Below are 19,932 nucleotides of genomic sequence, written 5' to 3'. Positions count from 1 at the left end.
GCAGGTTATGACTACTTTCTTTCTTTTTTCCTGTTTAGCCTCCGGTAACTACCGTTTAGATAATTCTTCAGAGGATGAATGAGGATGATATGTATGAGTGTAGATGAAGTGTAGTCTTGTACATTCTCAGTTCGACCATTCCTGAGATGTGTGGTTAATTGAAACCCAACCACCAAAGAACACCGGTATCCACGATCTAGTATTCAAATCCATGTAAAAATAACTGGCTTTACTAGGACTTGAACGGTGTAACTCTCGACTTCCAAATCAGCTGATTTGGGAAGACGCGTTAAAGGTTATGACTACTAAAAAGACAAAAAATAAATAAAGTATTTCAAAGTAATCTAAAATATTCTTTATTTAGATTGATGGCTAGCTAGTCAATATTATGACTAGGTAGCTATCAGGATACTTCAATCATTACTATGAGTAACTATGTGAAAAGAAAGTATAAATGTGAATATCTAATACTTTTACAATAGAATTCATCAGAAACATAAAATTAATTCTTAAATTTTTACTTTGAACAATAACTTAAAAAATATAATAAATAACATAAACTACACAAAAGTACATTAATGCTTATAAACTAACAATATAAAAAAAATTAAATTTCTCAGACAATGTAGAACTTACATTAGTTATACGATTATGATATTTTACAGTAATATAATATTATAAACATTGTTATAATACAGGATATGACAATAAAGTTGACAACAAATACTGTAAAAAAGTAATATAATTACACACTGCACCCTTCAAAGAACTCCCCTGAGCAGTAATGTACTTCTTCATTCACATTTTCCAGCCTTTGAAGCACTCATAAAATTGTTCTCCTGTTACTCTTTAAATTTTTCTTTTTGTAAAAAATTCACAGGGGCTCAAAATCGGTGAGTAGGTGGGGGTGTTCAAAGACTGTTAACCATTGTGACTAAAAATATTTTGATAATTTTGACTATGTGAGGGGGTGCGTTATCCATATATGGAAAGACCAATCACAACTAGTCTCGCCAATATCATCAAATTGGGTCTCTTTCTACAAACTCTTTCATGCAGATGTTACATTACTTCTAGCTTTCTTAATTTCACCTTTAGTTGTACAAAAATGGACATTCTGGGACAATTTGGACCTTGTTTATATCCAGTGACGTCATCAAATTTTCACCCCATGTGTTAGAATACATCAAACGTGTAATCAAAAATTTTGTGCAATACACATACTTGCTGATTTTTCATTAACCTTGTTTACTGATTTGAAAGTTATCTGACGATAATACATTTGAGTCAGAGTTGTTTGCTTATTTGTTGAAAGTTATTTCAAGATGACTTATAATGGATGGATTTATATAAATATGCACCAAATTTTCACTATATTCGTACCACATTCTTTATTGTCAGCGTATACTGTATGTATTTTCTTGTACTTATTATATCACCATCATTTCTGATCTCTGTTATCATCATCAATCAGGTGACTGAATTTAAATATAATTAAATAATATTAATCTAAATATAATTGTCCACTTTATATATTTTATTCTCCAGTTTAATTACACACTATTTATTTTACTTTTTAATTAAAATTAGGCACTTTATATATTTTACATTCCTGTTTAATTATGCACATTAAATAATATTCATATGTATTAGTTTACTATTTTTTAAATAAGATTTTATTTACGCATTATTAATAACACTAATATTGTTAATAAGAATTAAAACTATAAAATAACATCTGCTTTATTGCAAATAAATAGCAATTTATTTGGTATTTTCTTTTTAACTAAAATATATCTGTCCAGATCCCAATTTTTTACTGAAAACAGCATGGTGTTTTGGTTTGGTAAAAGAAAGGATTGCCGAGATTTAGGGTGCCGCCTGGGCTTTTCTGACTTCTTCTTTCTTTTGTAGTTGCTTGTTGTTGGTTTGTTTTCTACAGTTTCATTGTTGTTTTAGTTTTATTTTATTGTCTTGCATGTTGAACTCATTTCTTTTACTTTCAGGTAGGTAGTGGATTTCAGTTGCTTTTTCTTACTTTGTTAACTCAGTCTTGTTTGAGACTAACGTCAGATGTATTTTGGTTTTTGATTGGCTTTTTTTTTCTCAGGGATAGTAGTACACCAATGGGAATGTCACATTGGTAGCATCCTGACTGAGGCGAGAACAAGACTGATAGATACCTTTTGCCAAGGTTTTGAAAATGATCTCCGGTAAAGCCCATAAAGGCTAAGTACAGAGGGGGTGGCATAGCGACCACAACTGTCACATGGTGGGTGTCTTACCCAATGGGATCAGGATGCGCAGAAGTGGAGGAGGTTTGTGGAATTCAAGGAATGTAAAGGAGAGGAGTGCCTCCTACATTCTGTTTCAGCTGCAACTTTTAGATCTGTTGACAGTCAAACTGAATGATCAATTGCATGGGTATATTGAGGGTTTTAAGGCTGGGATGGGTGAATGCCTGATTCATCATCAACTGCCAGGGTGTTGGTCTCTGAGATTGTTTAAAATATGTTGCACCCCAAGGTTCTGTTAATCAACAAATCTGTTAGCATTACTTCTGTAGCCTTTCAGGATGAGGTGATTAAAAAATTAGGGGTCAGGAAGAAAAGAATGCAGATTATGAGTGTTTAGGATAATCCTAAGGGTGTTAGGATAGAAGCTAACAACAGTGAGATAGAACACAATATTAGGCAGAATAAAGGAATAAATTGATATCCCATAACGGTAGTTAATAAGATTGAGGCCTTGTATGATCATTTATAATGTTCCTCGCGACCTGAAGGAGGAAGGATTTATTGATGCAGTTCAGGTCCAAAATACTAATAAGGATTCTGAAGGTGAATTTAGAAAAATATTTAAAGTTGTATTTCAAGTAGGTAGGAGAAATTCTGGTAATGTTCATTATGTTGTGAAGTGCGACAAGCAGTTGCACGCTTTCTTTATTGAGAAAGGGCAACTATTTATATATTTCCAATCACATAAGGTTAAAGATCATTTGTAAGTCAGTAGATGCTTTCAGTGCTCTAGGTTAGAACATGTGGCTAAGTCTTTTACAGGTAAGGAACTTTGCTCATACTGCAGTAGTCATCATGTGAAGGACTGTCCAACTAAGAATAAAGGGGGTTCTCTTGTCTGTGTGAACTGCTCACGAGTAGGGCAGCCAACCCACCACAAATGTAGGTCAGAATGTCCTGCGAACAAGCATGTGCAGGACGTATTAATTAGTTGAATTGATATTTAAACACTGTCCCACAGGCCAGGATGAAGGGCTTCTTGGAAAGAGGATGAAGGGCTTCTCTTTCTAAGAGTTTACTTATATTATTGTGTTTTAGTTGAAATATAGGAGTTATTGATGTTTGTTGTCACTGTTCTAGGAAATTGTTTTTCCTGTTTGTGCATTTTGATTATTTTGTTTACATTAAGTTGGGTATTGATTCTTCTTAACTGTTTAGTTGCTGGTTTTTGTTTTATTTGTTGTTTATAGTATTATAGGTTACAGTTTTTACAGTAGGATTATTAGTGTTTTTCTCATCTGAGTGTTTTGGTTATTTTATTATGTTTGGTTGAATTGGTTTAGTTTAGTTTTAGTTTGGTTTGCTTCCGGTTTAGTGTTTAGCTGTTGCATTTTGTTTTGGTTGTTCTTGTTTTAACTGTTTATGTTTTAGTTATAGTGTTTAATTAAATGTTTTTGTTGTTTATTATTTGTCCCATTGTTTTGTTCGGATGATCATGTTGGTGTTGGTGTTGTGCTCACTCCGTTGGGTAGCTTTGTTGCTCAGCTTACTCAGTGTAGTTTCATTTGAGACTTATTAATGTTATTTTTGTAGGATCCATATTAGTACACCAATGGGAATGTCACAGGTGGCATCCTGAGTGATGCTAAACTGAAATGTCTTGAGGCTTTGAAGATAACCTCTGGTAAAGCCCCTCATCAAGCTAGGTACAGAGGGGATATGACAATTGGATCCATCACAAGACAAGTGTCTTTCCCTTTGGAGTCAGGATGTATCTAAAACATCTTATTACAAAAGTAAGCAAGCAGATTTTAATTATAAAATAGTTTAAATTTTCCAATCCTTTATTAAGTAGCTTATTTTATTGTTTTACAGATGTCACGAAATATGTTCAGTTTAGATGACCAATGAAGAGCTACAGTTGAGACCGCCTCCATGCTGATTCCTCTACTAACTGGGAACTTTCTTCAGATTTATATGGTCAACTACAATCAGAACCAAATACCTACCAACCACACTCACCACAATAGTCCGCCCATTCATAAGATTAGTTTTTAAATCTGACAGCAGCAACAATGAACAAGCCAGATTAGGTGGTAGAGCTCTCCAAGCAGCAGCTCTTGTAATGAATAGGCCCATAAGGAATAAATTGGTTAGAAGTGATGAATACAGCAGCAGTGAGGATCACAATCAAGCAACTGATGGAATCAGTTGTATGCCATGGCAGAATAAGCATTGCCAGATGCAATAACTTTACAGGCAGAAGAATGTCACTACTCTTAGAGAAAGAGATTTCATCCTTTTTTTAACAGACCATCATTATGACACAATTTATGATCAAGAGTATCATTAATATTTCGGTAACTATTTTATCAATAGAGTTTGTACATTTTGAAAATGAAGTTTATTAAGTTGATAGTATATTATTTTTCAGGAGGGAAATGACTAATATATTTGCATCTGTTACATGTGGATAAAAATACCAACATGAACAGAATTAAGTAAGTGATAACAGAGCTGACTCATTTTCCTGTCAAGGTAAAGAAAACCAAAATATTTTTTGGCAATCAAAAAAAAATTTTGCTTCACGTTTTGTTGGATATTATTCTTTTTATAATGAAACAATTCATTTTTAACCTATTAGTGGGTGCCGGTTACAAAACTGAAATTAAAGAGAGAGCAGTTTTAGAGGAGTAAATTTGATGGGATGAACCCCATCCTCATTGGGTACAATTGTCCTCTGATCAATAAATTCATATGTAAAATGGATAGTCTGCTTTTATGGCAAAAAACACGACTGCACTATGAAAAAAGCTATATGACTGCACATGTGGTGGAGTGAGCATAGCAGATTCTGTAACATGGTGGAAACAGTGGGAGACACTATGAAAAAAGCCAAGAGTGCTAAACACATCCTGGATGAGAGATTCTCCACTACCTTCTCAAGTGATCATTGACTAGTACAGACAGTATGTCTGCAAGTGTCGATGAATATCTGCCTGTCTACCTGCAACAAGATCCAGAAAGTGAGATTCAACAACTGTTTCCTAAAGACGGTAAAACTGTAATCAGATAAAACTTTTTCTCTTTTGTTTACAATTTGTATTCTAAACTTAATGCCTATCTGTTTATCCACTACATTTGTATTTTTTCATAAGAAAATCCTGCTGCATTTTAGTTTTTGAAAATAAACAAATAGATTCATAAAAAGGAAAATTGTTTTCATTTATTTAATCATTGTTTCTCCTCTAAACAATAAGGTTCTGAGGTATATTTAAATGATGCCAGAGTTGAAATGATCATTCATCAAATGAAAAGAGTAAAATGATGATTGAATTTTTATAGCCTTCTACACTGCTATCACCACCACCATTGCCGCAGAAATATTTGAGCCCAATCAGTTTCTACTAGACTATGGGTTCCTGAAAAGAGATAACATGAGTTTGACCAATGAAAAAGCGATAGAAGACCCTGTGAGGCTGTTTGAAGAATTTTACCAGCTTCCTTACATGGAAATTAGAACAATAAGACCAAAGCCTTCATGCACACGCTCAGGAGCAGTGTGCTGGACTTGGTTCGATATGCCGTCTCTAGAATCATGTGAAAAAAACATGTTCTGAAAAGACATTACCAACTGGCAATGCCTGAAAAGATGGAACTGGCAAGAATGGTGTTTGCCAGAGTGGGCAATGCACACACTGCTGATGTTTACTCAAGATTAATATGGGTTCAACCTCACCTCAGACAATTATAGCATCTGCACTGAACCAAAAATGAGAGTTTGGTGTTCGAGCAGATTTGACAAACCAGGAGGCATCTTGAGTCAAGCATTTTTCCCAATATAACCAAACACTTCAATAGAGACCAACAAGAGGATGAGCAAGCCTAGAGTTACAACCTCAAATGTAAAGCGGAGAAAGGCAAGACCTGCCTGTTGAACACATTGATGCACAAGATCCAACATGCTTTATGCATCTGCCACTCCTAAAATAAGAATGCAACCACCCGTGTACCCCTGCAAGAACACTCGAAAACCTGAGTGAAGATGACATACTGGCCATGCAGCCCCTTTACAGCATGGAGCATAATGTTTTTGAGTATTTTATTCTTTCAGCTAGTCTTATAATGGGTCAGAATGAGAAATTCATAAAGCTGTTAGAAAAACTTAAATTCACTGCAAATACATTTGACAAAGCTTTGTTCAGTCTACTATTGAGAAAAGATTACATCAGTCATACCAGGCATTACAGATACTTCGATGTTCCTGATAGTTTATAATAGAGACGAAATGAACTTTTGAAATGACACGCAATTTAATTTTGCGAATGAGAAAACTGTTAAGAATATGTGGATACTACAAATTTTATGTAATTGTTGGAGTTCTTGTAATGGTTTATTTGTTATAAACTGCAACTGGGATCTTCAGCAATTTCTGCAGTGGTAAGTACCTAACTAAAAGAATTAAAGCCAATGCCTAACGTCATATGCAACTGTATGAATTGAAATTACTGAATATGTTTTATATATTATAGCATAAATGAAAATATGTAGGGACTTTATACATCAATAGTATTTTTATAAAAACAGTTTTTATTTATTTAATCCTTTATCATTACAAAAAGTTTTAATTTAAAATACAGGAGAAGAAAGATAATAGAAATGAACAAATGACTGAAAAACTTTTAAAATATTTATTTAGATATTATTTTACCAATTTTTGAATTTTTCAAATAGTTTTAATAAAAACATCAATATATTTTTACAATAAATAAATACATTTCTACAATAAATACAATTTAAAAAGATTCATTCAAAATAAATTGGCCCCAACTAGATTAGATAATGTTTTCTTTTATTTGTTTAATATTGTCTAGACACTTTCTACCAAGAGCAAGATTGTTGGAAACCCAGCAGTGAAATTGACTCAGTTGATGGCTCACCTCTGCATAATACATAACCATCTGTTTATATTCATTGGGGAAGTAAGATTTGGAACACATTTCATCTGTCCTGAGATTGCTCAGCATCCAATGCCAAGTAATCCTTTCCAAAGAAGATACCATCTTTCTCCTCTGATTCATTACTGGGTTATGACTACAAAAAATAGTTGTATCTACTTTATTTAAATGCTAGCATTCTATTTATAACATTACTGCTTCAACTCTGATGGGATATTGACATGTCCTCATGGCAGGGTATTTATTTTATCAATGCCTATGTGTTTATCAAAATTACAGAGGGCCAATTTGTTCACCTGGATCATTTCAATATTGTGTTTTTGAACTAAAACATTTTCATCGATCTATGTGTTGGCATTACTCATTTTTTATAGTCCTCAAAACCAATGTTGGAAAAATGGACTAAAAAGTAGATGGAATAACTCATAGAAATGTGCTGCTCCATGGAAACCATGAATGAACTTTTGGGGTTGGGATAGCACATTACCATTGGATTGATTTAAGATACACACAAATCTGCATTAAAAATTATGGGAAGTGGAAAACATATTAATGATAATTTCTGAATTGTAGTAAAGGTTTAGAGCTGCCTTCTTGTAGCTAAAGGAGGATGACTTTTGCAGGCAAATTGCTACATTTCTTTTTCAGATGTCTACCATCTTTCAAATGATAAGATCATTTTTTTAATATGTGAAAAATCTTTTATAGATTTCTATGCGGCTATGGTGTTTTATCAACTAAGTATAGATCAGCTTTTGAAATTGGAGATGAAGCAAAAGTGTTGATGATCACCTTCAACTATCAACAGATCAAAATGATCATTTCCCTTTGTGCATACCTTAATTGGACAATGTTGCCATTTTCATCTATCAAACGTATGTTCACAGAAACATTTTTATTTTTGAATTAATAAACATCATTCACAGATAATGGGAAAATAAGGGAAGCAAAATTATGTTTATCTAATAGAACTTCATATTGCTTATCTACACACTCATGATGTTGACCTTGCACATATTTGCAAAGGATTGCCCATTTAAAATAATAATAATAATTACTTTTTACATTAATGACCACATGCTTGTTTTGGACAATTTAGGAAGGGAACTGATAACTGTTTATTTGTATCAAAATACCATCAATGCTTAAAAGCATCCATCTACTCTGCTTTCCTTTGAAATTAGTCTCATCCTGAAGCTATATTTCCATCGCATCTTGCATTGAATTTTCAATTTCACTCATTGAAAATTACAAAATTTCTTGTTTTAAAACAAACATCTCTAAACTTACTCACTAAAGGTTTTTTGAAAGAAAGCTCTATTAAAAATATTATATTTATAACACCGTAACATGCCATCAATTCAAATGAAAACATTCCAATCTCTCCCCTTTCTGCTGCTAGAATATCCAAACATCCTTATATACTTCATTAGACCTAGCTGACTTTCTCCATCATAACTGGCAAAAAAATCTTTGTTTCTAAATTGCTAGTAAATGTTTTTAAATTTTGAAACATTGTCTGCATCATCAACAAATTATGGGAAAGAGCTTTCCCTGCCACTCTTCCCATCACCCTCATGCCATAATAACTCAGACAAGACTGTATGTGTAATATATCACATCTTGTAAGCTTACATCTGCTGAATTATTTTCAACTACAAGTGGTTGATGTCCACAGGTAGAAGGTCGAGAATGTAGACTTTGGATAGAACTAACAGTTCTTGCCTGTTGAAGCCCTAAAGGACCTGGCTGCAGCTCAATATATGTTTCCTCTACAACAGGTCACCTCCTTCTTCCTACGAAGCTGGAGGTTTCCAATTGAGCATCTTGTGATGGTTGCTCAACCACAATTACCTATTCATCATCAGAGGAATCTTCTTATTGAGCAAAACATCTATAAAAAAAACATCTCTCTTAACATTACATTAAATATGACAACTACATTGGACTTAACAATACTACAGACTTCATCACAAAGTGTACCCATTTCAATTTTTTAAATAAACAGGTTAGCTGCTGAACATAAGCAAGCTCCTGTCAGATTTTCATACCGAAAATCTTAGTTATAGGTATTATAGAGATAGGTATTATCTCCACAAAAGCAATTCATGCTCAACTGATGAATGTAATCAGATATAGATTTAATACTGCAGCAGCTATCACTTTTCTTATTAATATATTTACTTCACCACAATGTATAAATTACAAACTGATTTGGACCAACTATACAAGCTTTCCATTTTAATTCCAAGATTTTTATCTCATACTTTAATAAGTTACTATTACCATAAGCATCATCAGTTAACCTTATTAATTCACCTATAATAAAATACCAATATGCTTCATAGTATTTAGAGCTTATCGGCAAGCACTCACAGGCTAGCAGTTGTAAACAATTATTAGCTTCTATTTCTATTCTATACAAACATTCATTAAATATATGATTGCCCCAATTGCTGTACTATAGTAAGATTTTTTAAATTCACAAACATCCACTATCCATTCCTTTACAATTGAAACAATTTACTGTTAGAATCTGTGAGAATTAATGAGGTTAATCTGCTGAAATAAAACTGGTTTAGATTGCCTAGTAAAAAGTTAAGCAAAAACTCTATTGGTTGTTACATTAATATCAATGAACACGACTGTCTCTTCAATGGTTGATTCCAGACAATACAGTTCTATATCTGACTGGAATAACTATAACATAAAAATCTACCAAAATAACACCAAATTCAATTTCTTTCTGAACATGTTTAAATATATGAATTATATTTATACTGATTTATAAAAAATAATTCTGTTACAAATTGTAGTTAGGTTTTGGATGAAATTTTAGTCTGGAAAATAAAAGTACCAAATATAATATTACCACTTATTTTCCAATAGATATTAATCACATCTTACAATATTCATTAATAATTTAATTTTTCTTAAATAGTTAGTACTTATGTGAACATTTTAAATAAAATATATAGAAAATATTCTGCACCTTATTGATTTTGCTGTTGCTCTCCTTGTAGTTTAACAGAGTATTTAGTAGTATTTTAAATAAAAATAGGGCTGTGGCTCTCTATACAATAACACTAACAAACAATATTGATTAGTTCAATTTAAATTCTAAAAAATACCAAATATTAATTTTATTTTCAAAAAACATTTAATATACACTATTTAAAGTGTGTAATTAAACTGTGAACAAATTAAATAAAGTAAATAATTACTATTATTTTCTAATACTTATTTAACATGCCTTACACTGTCATTATTAAATTTTATTTTTAAGTAGATTTAGTACTTCATACATTCATTTAAAATAAAATAAATATTCATTATTCCCAGCTTACAATTATTAATCATTAAATAAAGTATATATTTAATACATGCAATTAAATTGGTAAATAAAATATATGAAGTGCATTAATAAATAAAATGTATAAAGTGCATAATTATGTTTATATTAATATTATTCAATTATTTTTAAATGTAATTTCAGTCATCTGATTAATAATGATAACAGAGATCAGAAATTATGCTGATAGAATAAGCAAATAAAAAAAATGTACAGTATACACTGATAATAAAGAATGTGATATGAATACAGTAAAAATCTAGCATATATTTATATAAATCGATTGGCCTTGTCTTGAGATAACTTTCAACAAACAAATAACTCTTGACTCAAATGTATTATCATCAGGTAACTTTCAAACCAATAAAAAGGTTAATGCAGTCAGCAAACATGCATATTGCACAAAATTTCCAATCATGAGGTATCACATATTTTAGCATTTGGGAAAAAAAATAAAAAACTTTAAAACAAAATTATAAAAAAAATTCATGACGTCACTGTGTTCATAAACATGGTCCAAAATCCAATGTTGTCCCAGAATGTCTATTTTTCTACTACTGGGTTCCAGGGTCTGACCCTAAGAAATTCATTCTTGGAGCACAATTGGGAGTCAAAAGAACCATCAGCATTGCCTTGATTTTTGATACTGAAATCCTAGTTATTTCATTCATGGCTCATCTGGTATTTTCCATCCCATGCTTTGCTTCTTTGTCTCAGGATCATACTTGTAAATCAGTTTTTCTCGCATAATCACATTTTGAAAGATGTCTGCATTTCCCAATTAATCTTGAAAAATATGCAAACAAATTTCCTTTTGTTCATCTGATAAGTTTTTTGAAATGATCTTCACACAATGCTTTGACATCCAAAACTCTTGTGTGGTGATGAGGTGCACAGTTTCTCAGTTGGTTCCACTGACTTCAGTAACATCTCTGACCATGAGGCAATGGTTTGAATTGATGGCTTGTTCAATTTTCTGCAGAGAAACATCATTTCAAACAGTGGAGGGGCGCTCTGAATGTATGTCGTTTTCTGTTGAAGTTCATCCCTCTCTGCCCTCTTGAAGAACGAACTACTTTCAACAAGACGATCTTTATAAACAGGGTTCATCATTTCAAAAATTTTTGAGTTCTTTTTCTGTGCTTTCACAAGGAATTTCATCATAACTTACTGCTCTTCGAAATCACTGTTGATTTCCATTATCACAACTCCAAAACAAACATGTACAAAAGCAGAGCTACACTCAACACAATGTTGTCAAGAGAAGTGAAACAATTTCATGACTGCATAAAATGTTAACAATTGCTGTGCCACTGCTGCCAAACTCCCAGTGTTGCCATTGCCTCATAATAAAATAAATGTCGCTCACAGTAAAATGAGTCCATGAGCAATATTGTTATACCTTGTATAATATCAAACAGAAAAGCTGTGCAATTTTTCTGACCAATGATCCAAGATATGACCTCTACACCCTCTATCTCCTCATCCCTTTGAAATCCAACAGTGAACTCATAACATGAATGATTTATAGAAATCACAATGCTAAATTTGAAGATATTTGGTCCAACCAATCCCAAACTTTGAATTCACGTGCATGCACGCACGCATGCTGAGTTTAGCTGATTTTGTCTTCTGACTTCTCTTTCATGATCTTCCTCAGAACAAAAAATAAGAAAAGAGAAACTATTTTTGCATTTTTATCATACATTTTTATCATTTGTTAAAAGTATACATTTTTCTGCAATTGGCAGAAAAATAATAGCAACTTTTATTACTTTAAATTAGTTACATATGTAGTTACAGTTACATAAGCAGTAGTAGTATTTAGTGCATAAGTAGATAATAAATCATTTGAAATATTTATGGCTTTCATGTTACATACTTATAACCTATAACATAGAAATATACCTATAAAAAAAAACAACTGACTCAATCAAATTGTACTGAATTTAATAAATTAACTGCTGATTATAACAAAACTGAATCAATAAAGTAAAACTTGAAATAAATTGCAAAATGGGAATCTCAGTAATAGCTATTGATTAAGTAAAGTTTAGCCAGGACAAAAATAATTTTATTCATTTAAAGTTACAATTTATTCGATAAATTACTGATTGACTGGCTGTCAAGAAAATACTTCCACTATATATTCATTTTTTTGGTTTTGATTTTTAAAGGCATTATATACAATAAATATCCAAGAAAGTTACCATAATAATGAGATACGTATGAGAGCAACTGCCAGGTGATAACTCGGCAACTAAGGGTTGGGACTCTAGCTCTAGTAACTGCCATTTTAAAATTAAAAATTTTATGAAACTTGTAATATATACAATTTTCAGGTAACAGCAAAATTTAATAAAAATCAGAAAAACCACATTTAGCTATAACTGTATCAAAAACACAAATAGAAAAAATGCCAAAAGTTGAGCTGAAACAGAACCTTCCGTGCAATCTCAGTTATTGTCATTTCATAATTAAGGGTTTCTTGTTCTACTATTAACCTTAAAAACAATTCACTTCATTTGTTTCTAATAGAATACCAGGTGCACAAAAAAGAATTTAGGCGTTGGATGAGATATAGTGTTAATTTAAGGCTGGAATCAAAAAACAAAAAGGGCAGTTTTGGTTACACACATGACCATAGAATTGATTCCTTATCATTTTTCTTAACAGCACCACTAGCAAAGATGATGGCTCTTGGATTGAAAGCCTTCAGTTTTGCAGTTTGCTAAATGTGAATTTGTAGTTACAATTCAATGTGGGTTCTGTAGAAAATCTAATTGTAATCCTTCAATTGGCAATAGCATTCATTGATGGCATAATCGGTTTGTAATGATCAAATTTCTGTGTAAAGGGAAGAATGGGTCAACTAAAGGTATCTATAGAAAATGTTGAATGTATCAGGAAGTCTTTCCTGCGTAGTCCTAACTAATCGGTTAGCAAGATCAGCTGTGAAATCAATATGCCAGTGATGATAGTGTAAAATATTTTAAGGAAACGCTTACATATACATCCATACCATTTACAGCTGTTACAGGCTTTGAATCCTATTGAATATTCTGCACGTGATGACTTCCCATAAAAATATCCCAGAATGAAAATGACTGATGTTCTTCATCATATTCTGTTTTGGTCTTAATTGAAATTTCGTCTTTGTGGAGAAGCTGAACATAAATTCAAAATCTGGGGGCCAGAAAATTCCTATGAATCCTTAAAATACAAAAGGGATTCCCCAAAATTAATTTTTTTTTGTGGAATATTCAGACGGTTTATTTGTTATGTTGCATACATGGCTTTTTCTCAACTGCAAGATGGTCCAGAGAATTTTATTTGGCAACAAGATGGTGTACCTCCTCACCAACATAACTCTACATGGGATTAGTTGAATGACTTTTCCCCAAACACTGGATTGGATGGCATGGATTTGATGACAGAGATTATTTGTGATAGCCTCCAAGATCATTCAATCTGACACCAAGTGATTTCTTCAATTAGGTTTTTCTAAAGAATCTTGTATACGTGCCTCCGTTAGTTATTGATCTAACTCATTATTCAAGGCACAGGACTGAAGCAGCTGTCGCTTCCATCATGTTGGTTACAGTATGGGATGAACTCTCCTATCATGGATGTGTGTATAATGATAAAAGGTGCTTATACTGAACACTTGTAGGGAAAATATGAAGGAGGTACTCTTTCATTTTGTTTGTACTTCATTACTCCAAGTCAAAGTTATGAGATATTAAATAGCTTTAAAACCCTGATATTCTTTAACATACACACAATAAGTTATTTATTTAATTTTCTTATTCCTAATATGTACATTGCAATCTGTCCAACTATTGAACAATAAGCAACCTTCCACCTTCCCCGACTCAATGAGATGAGGATATGTATGACATGTAAATGAAGTGTAGTCTTGTATAGACTCAGGCTGACCATTACCGAGATGTGTGGTTAATTGAACTCCAACACCAAAGTACACCAGTATCCACTGTCTAGTATCCAAATCTGTACAACACCAACCAACTTTTACTATGATTCAAACCTGTAAACCTATCACATACGGAAAAGAAAAATTAGAACATTCAATATTAGTTTGTTTACAGATTAGAGATTTTAGAATCCTTGTTGTTTCTTTCCAAGATTTCTTCTTTTTCAAAAGAAAAATTAGAACATTCAATATTAGTTTGTTTACAGATTAGAGATTTTAGAATCCTTGTTGTTTCTTTCCAGGATTTCTTATCAAAAGAAATATATTTTAACAAAGTATAAATATGTTTATGTTTAATATATTATCATCAAGTATAATTCTTCATGTATTTTATCAGTGTATTACAGAATAAAATATTTACCTAAACAGCACATCAGTCATGAGTTGTGCATCTTATATCTCTACCGGACAGAAAATTAACACAGTACCACATTAGCATCAAATTTTTATTAATTAGTTCAATAATGCTGCAATAAATTCTTCAGATACTACAGAAACATCTGAGAGTAGATAAAGGCTTCACCAAGGAAAATCCTCACATATCCCCCCAGAAATGTGTGGTGATAACAAAGTATCCAACTGAACAATAAATCTGTTCACCCTAGAGGAGGATTTCTGTTACCACATTTTTATTGGTTTTTGAGCATATACAATGATATCTCATGGTTTTCAACTTACCATAATTTTGTAGAACAAAGAAGAACAAAACAGATCCACACTGATTCAGTCCAAAAGGTAGGACGTACTGAAAAACAGAATATAGAATAAATATACTAAATGATGTTGAGATTAAGTTTAAACACAATCTTTATTTCTACTAAACTTTAATACATAGTACATGCATAATTTTAATTAAGTAGACAACTTTATGAGAAGTTCAACGGACTACTGCTTTTCTGTATTTTTCAGGTAGGACTACAAAAATAGTAAATAGAATTTTACTTCAAAATAGCTTATAAATTAAAAAAAAATGTCATTCTGATAAAAGAAAAATATTTTAATCATAAAAACAAGCCTGGAAATACACTGTTTTTGTGCTATGTCTACCTAAATATTCAGTCCATTCATTTATGATAAAAGTATCAATTAGTGATTCAGACTTAAGCAATATACACTAATTTATAAAAAAATTGATTAATTATAGAAATAAAGTCGATTAAAAATTCATATAAGGCAGTCCTAAGTCTATAGTTAATTTTTCTGGAAAGTTTACAAATTTATTTTATAAATACACTAAGAGCTAGTAGAGGGCTCATGCTTATATTTAGACAGGTCAGTTAAAAGATCTGACACACTTCTTTGTGGTATAATTTTAATAATAATGGTCATACTGATTTGTAAAGTAGTAGGGACAAAATCACAATCATGGGAGTTATAACCAAATATTAATCATTCACAGAGCTGGATCGGCAGATTGTGAATAATCATGTTGCTTTGTCAAGTTTTTCATAAAAAGTAAATCAATTACTACAATACAAAGGGAATTTAGAGTGCACTTTAATAATTAAAGTTTTGAAAGTAAACTGTACTTAAAAATAAAACCATACTAAACAGACTATCTCTATACTGGGAATAAACATAGACAAAGACAATATTCCAGTATCCCACCCTCACTAATCTATAGAGTAATCAACTGCAAAGTAGTGAAAACACTAAATTATGGTTATACAGTGGAAATTAATGATAGGGTAACATAAATATGTGACATGCCGGCACTTTTTTAACTACTAATACTTAAAGTACAAGCAAAATGAATAATAAAAATGGTAATTCAGTCCATGTTACTGACACACTATTGACCAATGTTATTGGCTAATTAATTTACTCATATATCAAAGAATGTGATAATCCATGATATGCCATAAGTTATAATAAAGAGAACCAATCATAATTTTTAATTTTATTAAATAAAATAATTATTACAATAACTTAATTATTTTTAATCAGGTATCATTTTTTCTCAGGGCTACTTGAAATCTCATTGTTCTTATATTTTGTTTATGTTTTTTCGATGTAATATAAAGATATTATTTTGCAGTAATGTACTGTTGTTGTTTTCTTATGTTAATTTTAGTTGCTAGCGAAAAGTGCATTCATAGTTATTTAATTTGTAGGGTTGAATAGTAAGAGTTTTATTTAATTACCTTCCAATTTAAAAACAAGAATTCCAGTTCCTTTACCAGTTTCTTAATAATATTCTGTTCCTTTTCTCCAATGCGTTCAATACCTTGAGATCCTTTCTTTATGAAAGGATTAGTTCCTCCCCACAGAAATGCAATAAGAATTAGGACAGCAATTAAACCTGTGAAAAGATAAGAAAAAACATAAACATAACCTAAGTTAAAACAAAATTATAATGCACAGTTTTATAATTAAGTTGTTCTATAACAAGTTAATTACAAACACAAAAACAAGCCTTAATTTAAAACCCCAAAATGATAAATATACAACACAATTTATATCGATTTTTCTTTTTAAAGTTCTTGTTTTTCTGAATATATTCACAGGGAATGAACACAAAAAAATTTGCGAACTATGACGTTATAAGTAAAGAAAGAACTTTGGTCTATTTTAAACTATTTTTAATTTTTGACTTGAGAAAATATGTTTTTAAAAATTTTATAACACATAAATTTTCCCTTGATATCCTAAGATTTGTTACTCAATATATTAAACTAAATTTGGCTTTTTTTAAACAGCTCTAATTGTTAGGGTCATAATCCAACAAGCTTTTGGCTACCCAAGCCAAAAAATCAAATAGTAAAAATTATGCAATCCTTTTATTAATAGCAGATTGAAGAAAATGTGAATGAATTTCTATGGATTATCCCCCACAGAGAAAATGTGGTATAAAATTGTATTTTTTCCAAAAGAAATGAGTACTTTAATTTACTGAATGAACTATTTATCAAAGTTTTTCTTATGGCTGGATAACAAGTAAAGCAATTTAAGTTTAACTTTCTTTGAGAGCAGTCAAGTTTAATACTCAGTCATGTCATACGGTAAAAAAAAAGTTTTTCTTGTCGGCATTTCAGAGGGCTTGCATACCAATATGGAAACAACTACCTTATTACATACAATGAAGAGAGCAGTAGGAAATCAATTTACTGATCACTTTTCTTAATGTGCCTGACATGGATGTTTGTCATTTTTAAGAATGGCTGTTATGTCATTTGCTGGTTACCTACATTAATTACAAATGTAGGTAACAATAATTATACAATAAGTATATTGTAAGTATTGTAAGTATAGTTGTTTACAATAAGTATATAGTAAAAAAATAATATTTTTTACCACCAAATGCTTTCCTTATGATTACAATAGTTCTCACACTGCCCAGATAAATAAAAAATTTCAATAAATTATGATTGTCCAGAACAAATATAGGTGCATACAAGAGGCTTTTTTCTGTCTATCCTCCGGAACTACTGTAAGATATTACTTCAGAGTATGATATGTATGAATGTAAATGAAGTGTAGTCTTGTACAATCACGGGTTGACCATTCCTGAGATGTGTGGTTAACTGAAACCCAACCACCAAAGAACAACAGTATCTACGATCTAGTATTCAAATCTAGCATACAAGTGGCTAAGACACAGAACTTGTTACACATTTTCAAAGTTACATAATAAAAATACCAAGTAAGGGATATAAATATAAAATGAATAACAATTTCCCACTTGGTAGTGGGGCACCTGGTAGTCAGGCCTACCAAAAATTTTATAAAATAAGATAAAATTTCTATTAAATAATAAACTGCTACTACATGTACGTACATAATAGTAAATGTAGAACTAAATAAATGCTTAACTGTGATCAAAAAATATAAAAATTTATCTTTTTTAAGCTATTTAAAATATTTTCTAAAAACTGGTAAATATTTGTTTCAGTAGACAATTTTTTCAAAAAACCATTCCTGAAAGTTTGATATTACATTATGTTTTTCAAAATCTTTAAAAATTTATTCAAATTATTTTCAAATACTTTAAAATTACGGGAATAACGAAAATCAGTAAATAATTCATAAATTCAGAACCTTTGTTTGCAGGTGAATAACCATCTAAGTCCTAAGACAGCTAAGAAATATTTCTTTGTTTTAGCATGTGTTAATTAAGTTTGTAAAAAGTTTAACAATAATCACCTACAACTTCTCTTAAAACAAAGGCAACAATTTCATCAATCCCTACCGAGTGTTTACTAATTGTAGCTTATTAAAAAATTAAGTTTTAAATTCCTGGGTACCAACGGGTTAATAAACTAACTCAATAAAACCATTCGAGATGGAATGCATTCACGATACAAACTATATTTATTAAAACTATATTACTCATTTGAATATTACATTACCTAAATCCATATTAAAAAATTAAGTATATTTTATCAGTCACGTTAGCTTATGACAACAGCTAACCTAACCTCAAACCCTCATCTCTGTACGTGTGCACAAATGAATATCAAGAATTGTCATCAATCTATAATCTGAAATATCTTAACTACCGAACGACTGATTTTCATAATAAGAAAATAATTACAATTTGTAGTTACTCGCACCACGAACGTTCGAGACACAACGCTGTAAAAAAGTCAATATTATTTTGCTGCTATCGTTTGACAATGATATCGATAGTGTACCAACTTTTTAATACCCCAAATATAATATGATTTGTCCAACTGAAAAATAAGTGGTTTTGACCTCATCATTTTGAAGTAAATCTCCGTCCAGAGAGCTATTTCTTCACGTTTGGGAAGAAGAAATCATTGGAAGCTAAATCCGGCGCAAGTGAAAGCACTTCGACGCGTGAGTCTCTTGAGTTTTGCACCAACAAACCGAAACGTGTGTCCAGGAGCATTACAGTGCTGAAAGAACACTTTCGTTTTAGCTACATGGACGTTAACCTGAATACGATCTTTCAAACGTCGCAGTAGGGAAGCGTAACATTCCCAGGTGATGGTCCTGCTTTTACAAGTAATCTATTAGCACTACGTCGAGAATCCCAAAAACCCGTAGCATAACTTTTTCTGCAGGCAGAACCGTTTTCGCTATCTTTGGCGCACTTTCATCTGCTTCCTAGTTAAACTAGTAGAAACCTAGTTAAAACTATTCATTTTTGCTTTGATAGTGACGGTATGAACATGCGTGCATGATTTGTACAGCCGAACAGTTATAGCAAGGCTGTGGGAGATACGCAACAAATGCGGGGAAGAACTTATCGTTACAGGAATTAGTATACTAACCTATGCAAAAAGCATTAAACGTAACATTATTTACTTACCCTAATTAATGTAACTCTTCAATACCGCTAATTTCACAGTCTGAATCGTCATCATCACTGTTACTATCAGTATAGTTTACACAATCGTTTGTTATGTTCACTATAATTTCCGATAC

At 31.5% G+C, this 19,932-nt stretch overlaps 1 protein-coding gene across 2 annotated transcripts in view; it reads right to left on the bottom strand.

The window, feature by feature from the left end:
* The window catches only part of LOC142325446 (transmembrane protein 234 homolog), a 28,457-nt gene extending 9,277 nt beyond the window's left edge, over window positions 1-19,180 (bottom strand). The window contains exons 1-4 of one of the 2 annotated variants that reach the window (XM_075367223.1): window positions 18,891-19,180; window positions 16,686-16,843; window positions 15,220-15,286; window positions 14,493-14,558 (exon numbers count right to left, since the gene is read on the bottom strand). In XM_075367223.1, coding sequence (XP_075223338.1) covers window positions 14,493-14,558; window positions 15,220-15,286; window positions 16,686-16,843; window positions 18,891-18,900 — 301 coding nt within the window. In that variant the 5' untranslated portion in view covers window positions 18,901-19,180. The remainder of the gene's footprint in view (window positions 1-14,492; window positions 14,559-15,219; window positions 15,287-16,685; window positions 16,844-18,890) is intronic. The other variant, XM_075367232.1, reaches the window with a different exon arrangement.
* Window positions 19,181-19,932: the final 752 nt, after the last annotated feature.

The sequence above is a fragment of the Lycorma delicatula genome, chromosome 1, assembly GCF_047948215.1.
Source record: "Lycorma delicatula isolate Av1 chromosome 1, ASM4794821v1, whole genome shotgun sequence".
Classification (NCBI taxonomy): domain Eukaryota; kingdom Metazoa; phylum Arthropoda; class Insecta; order Hemiptera; family Fulgoridae; genus Lycorma; species Lycorma delicatula.
This window is presented reverse-complemented; position numbering and strand designations above follow the sequence as displayed.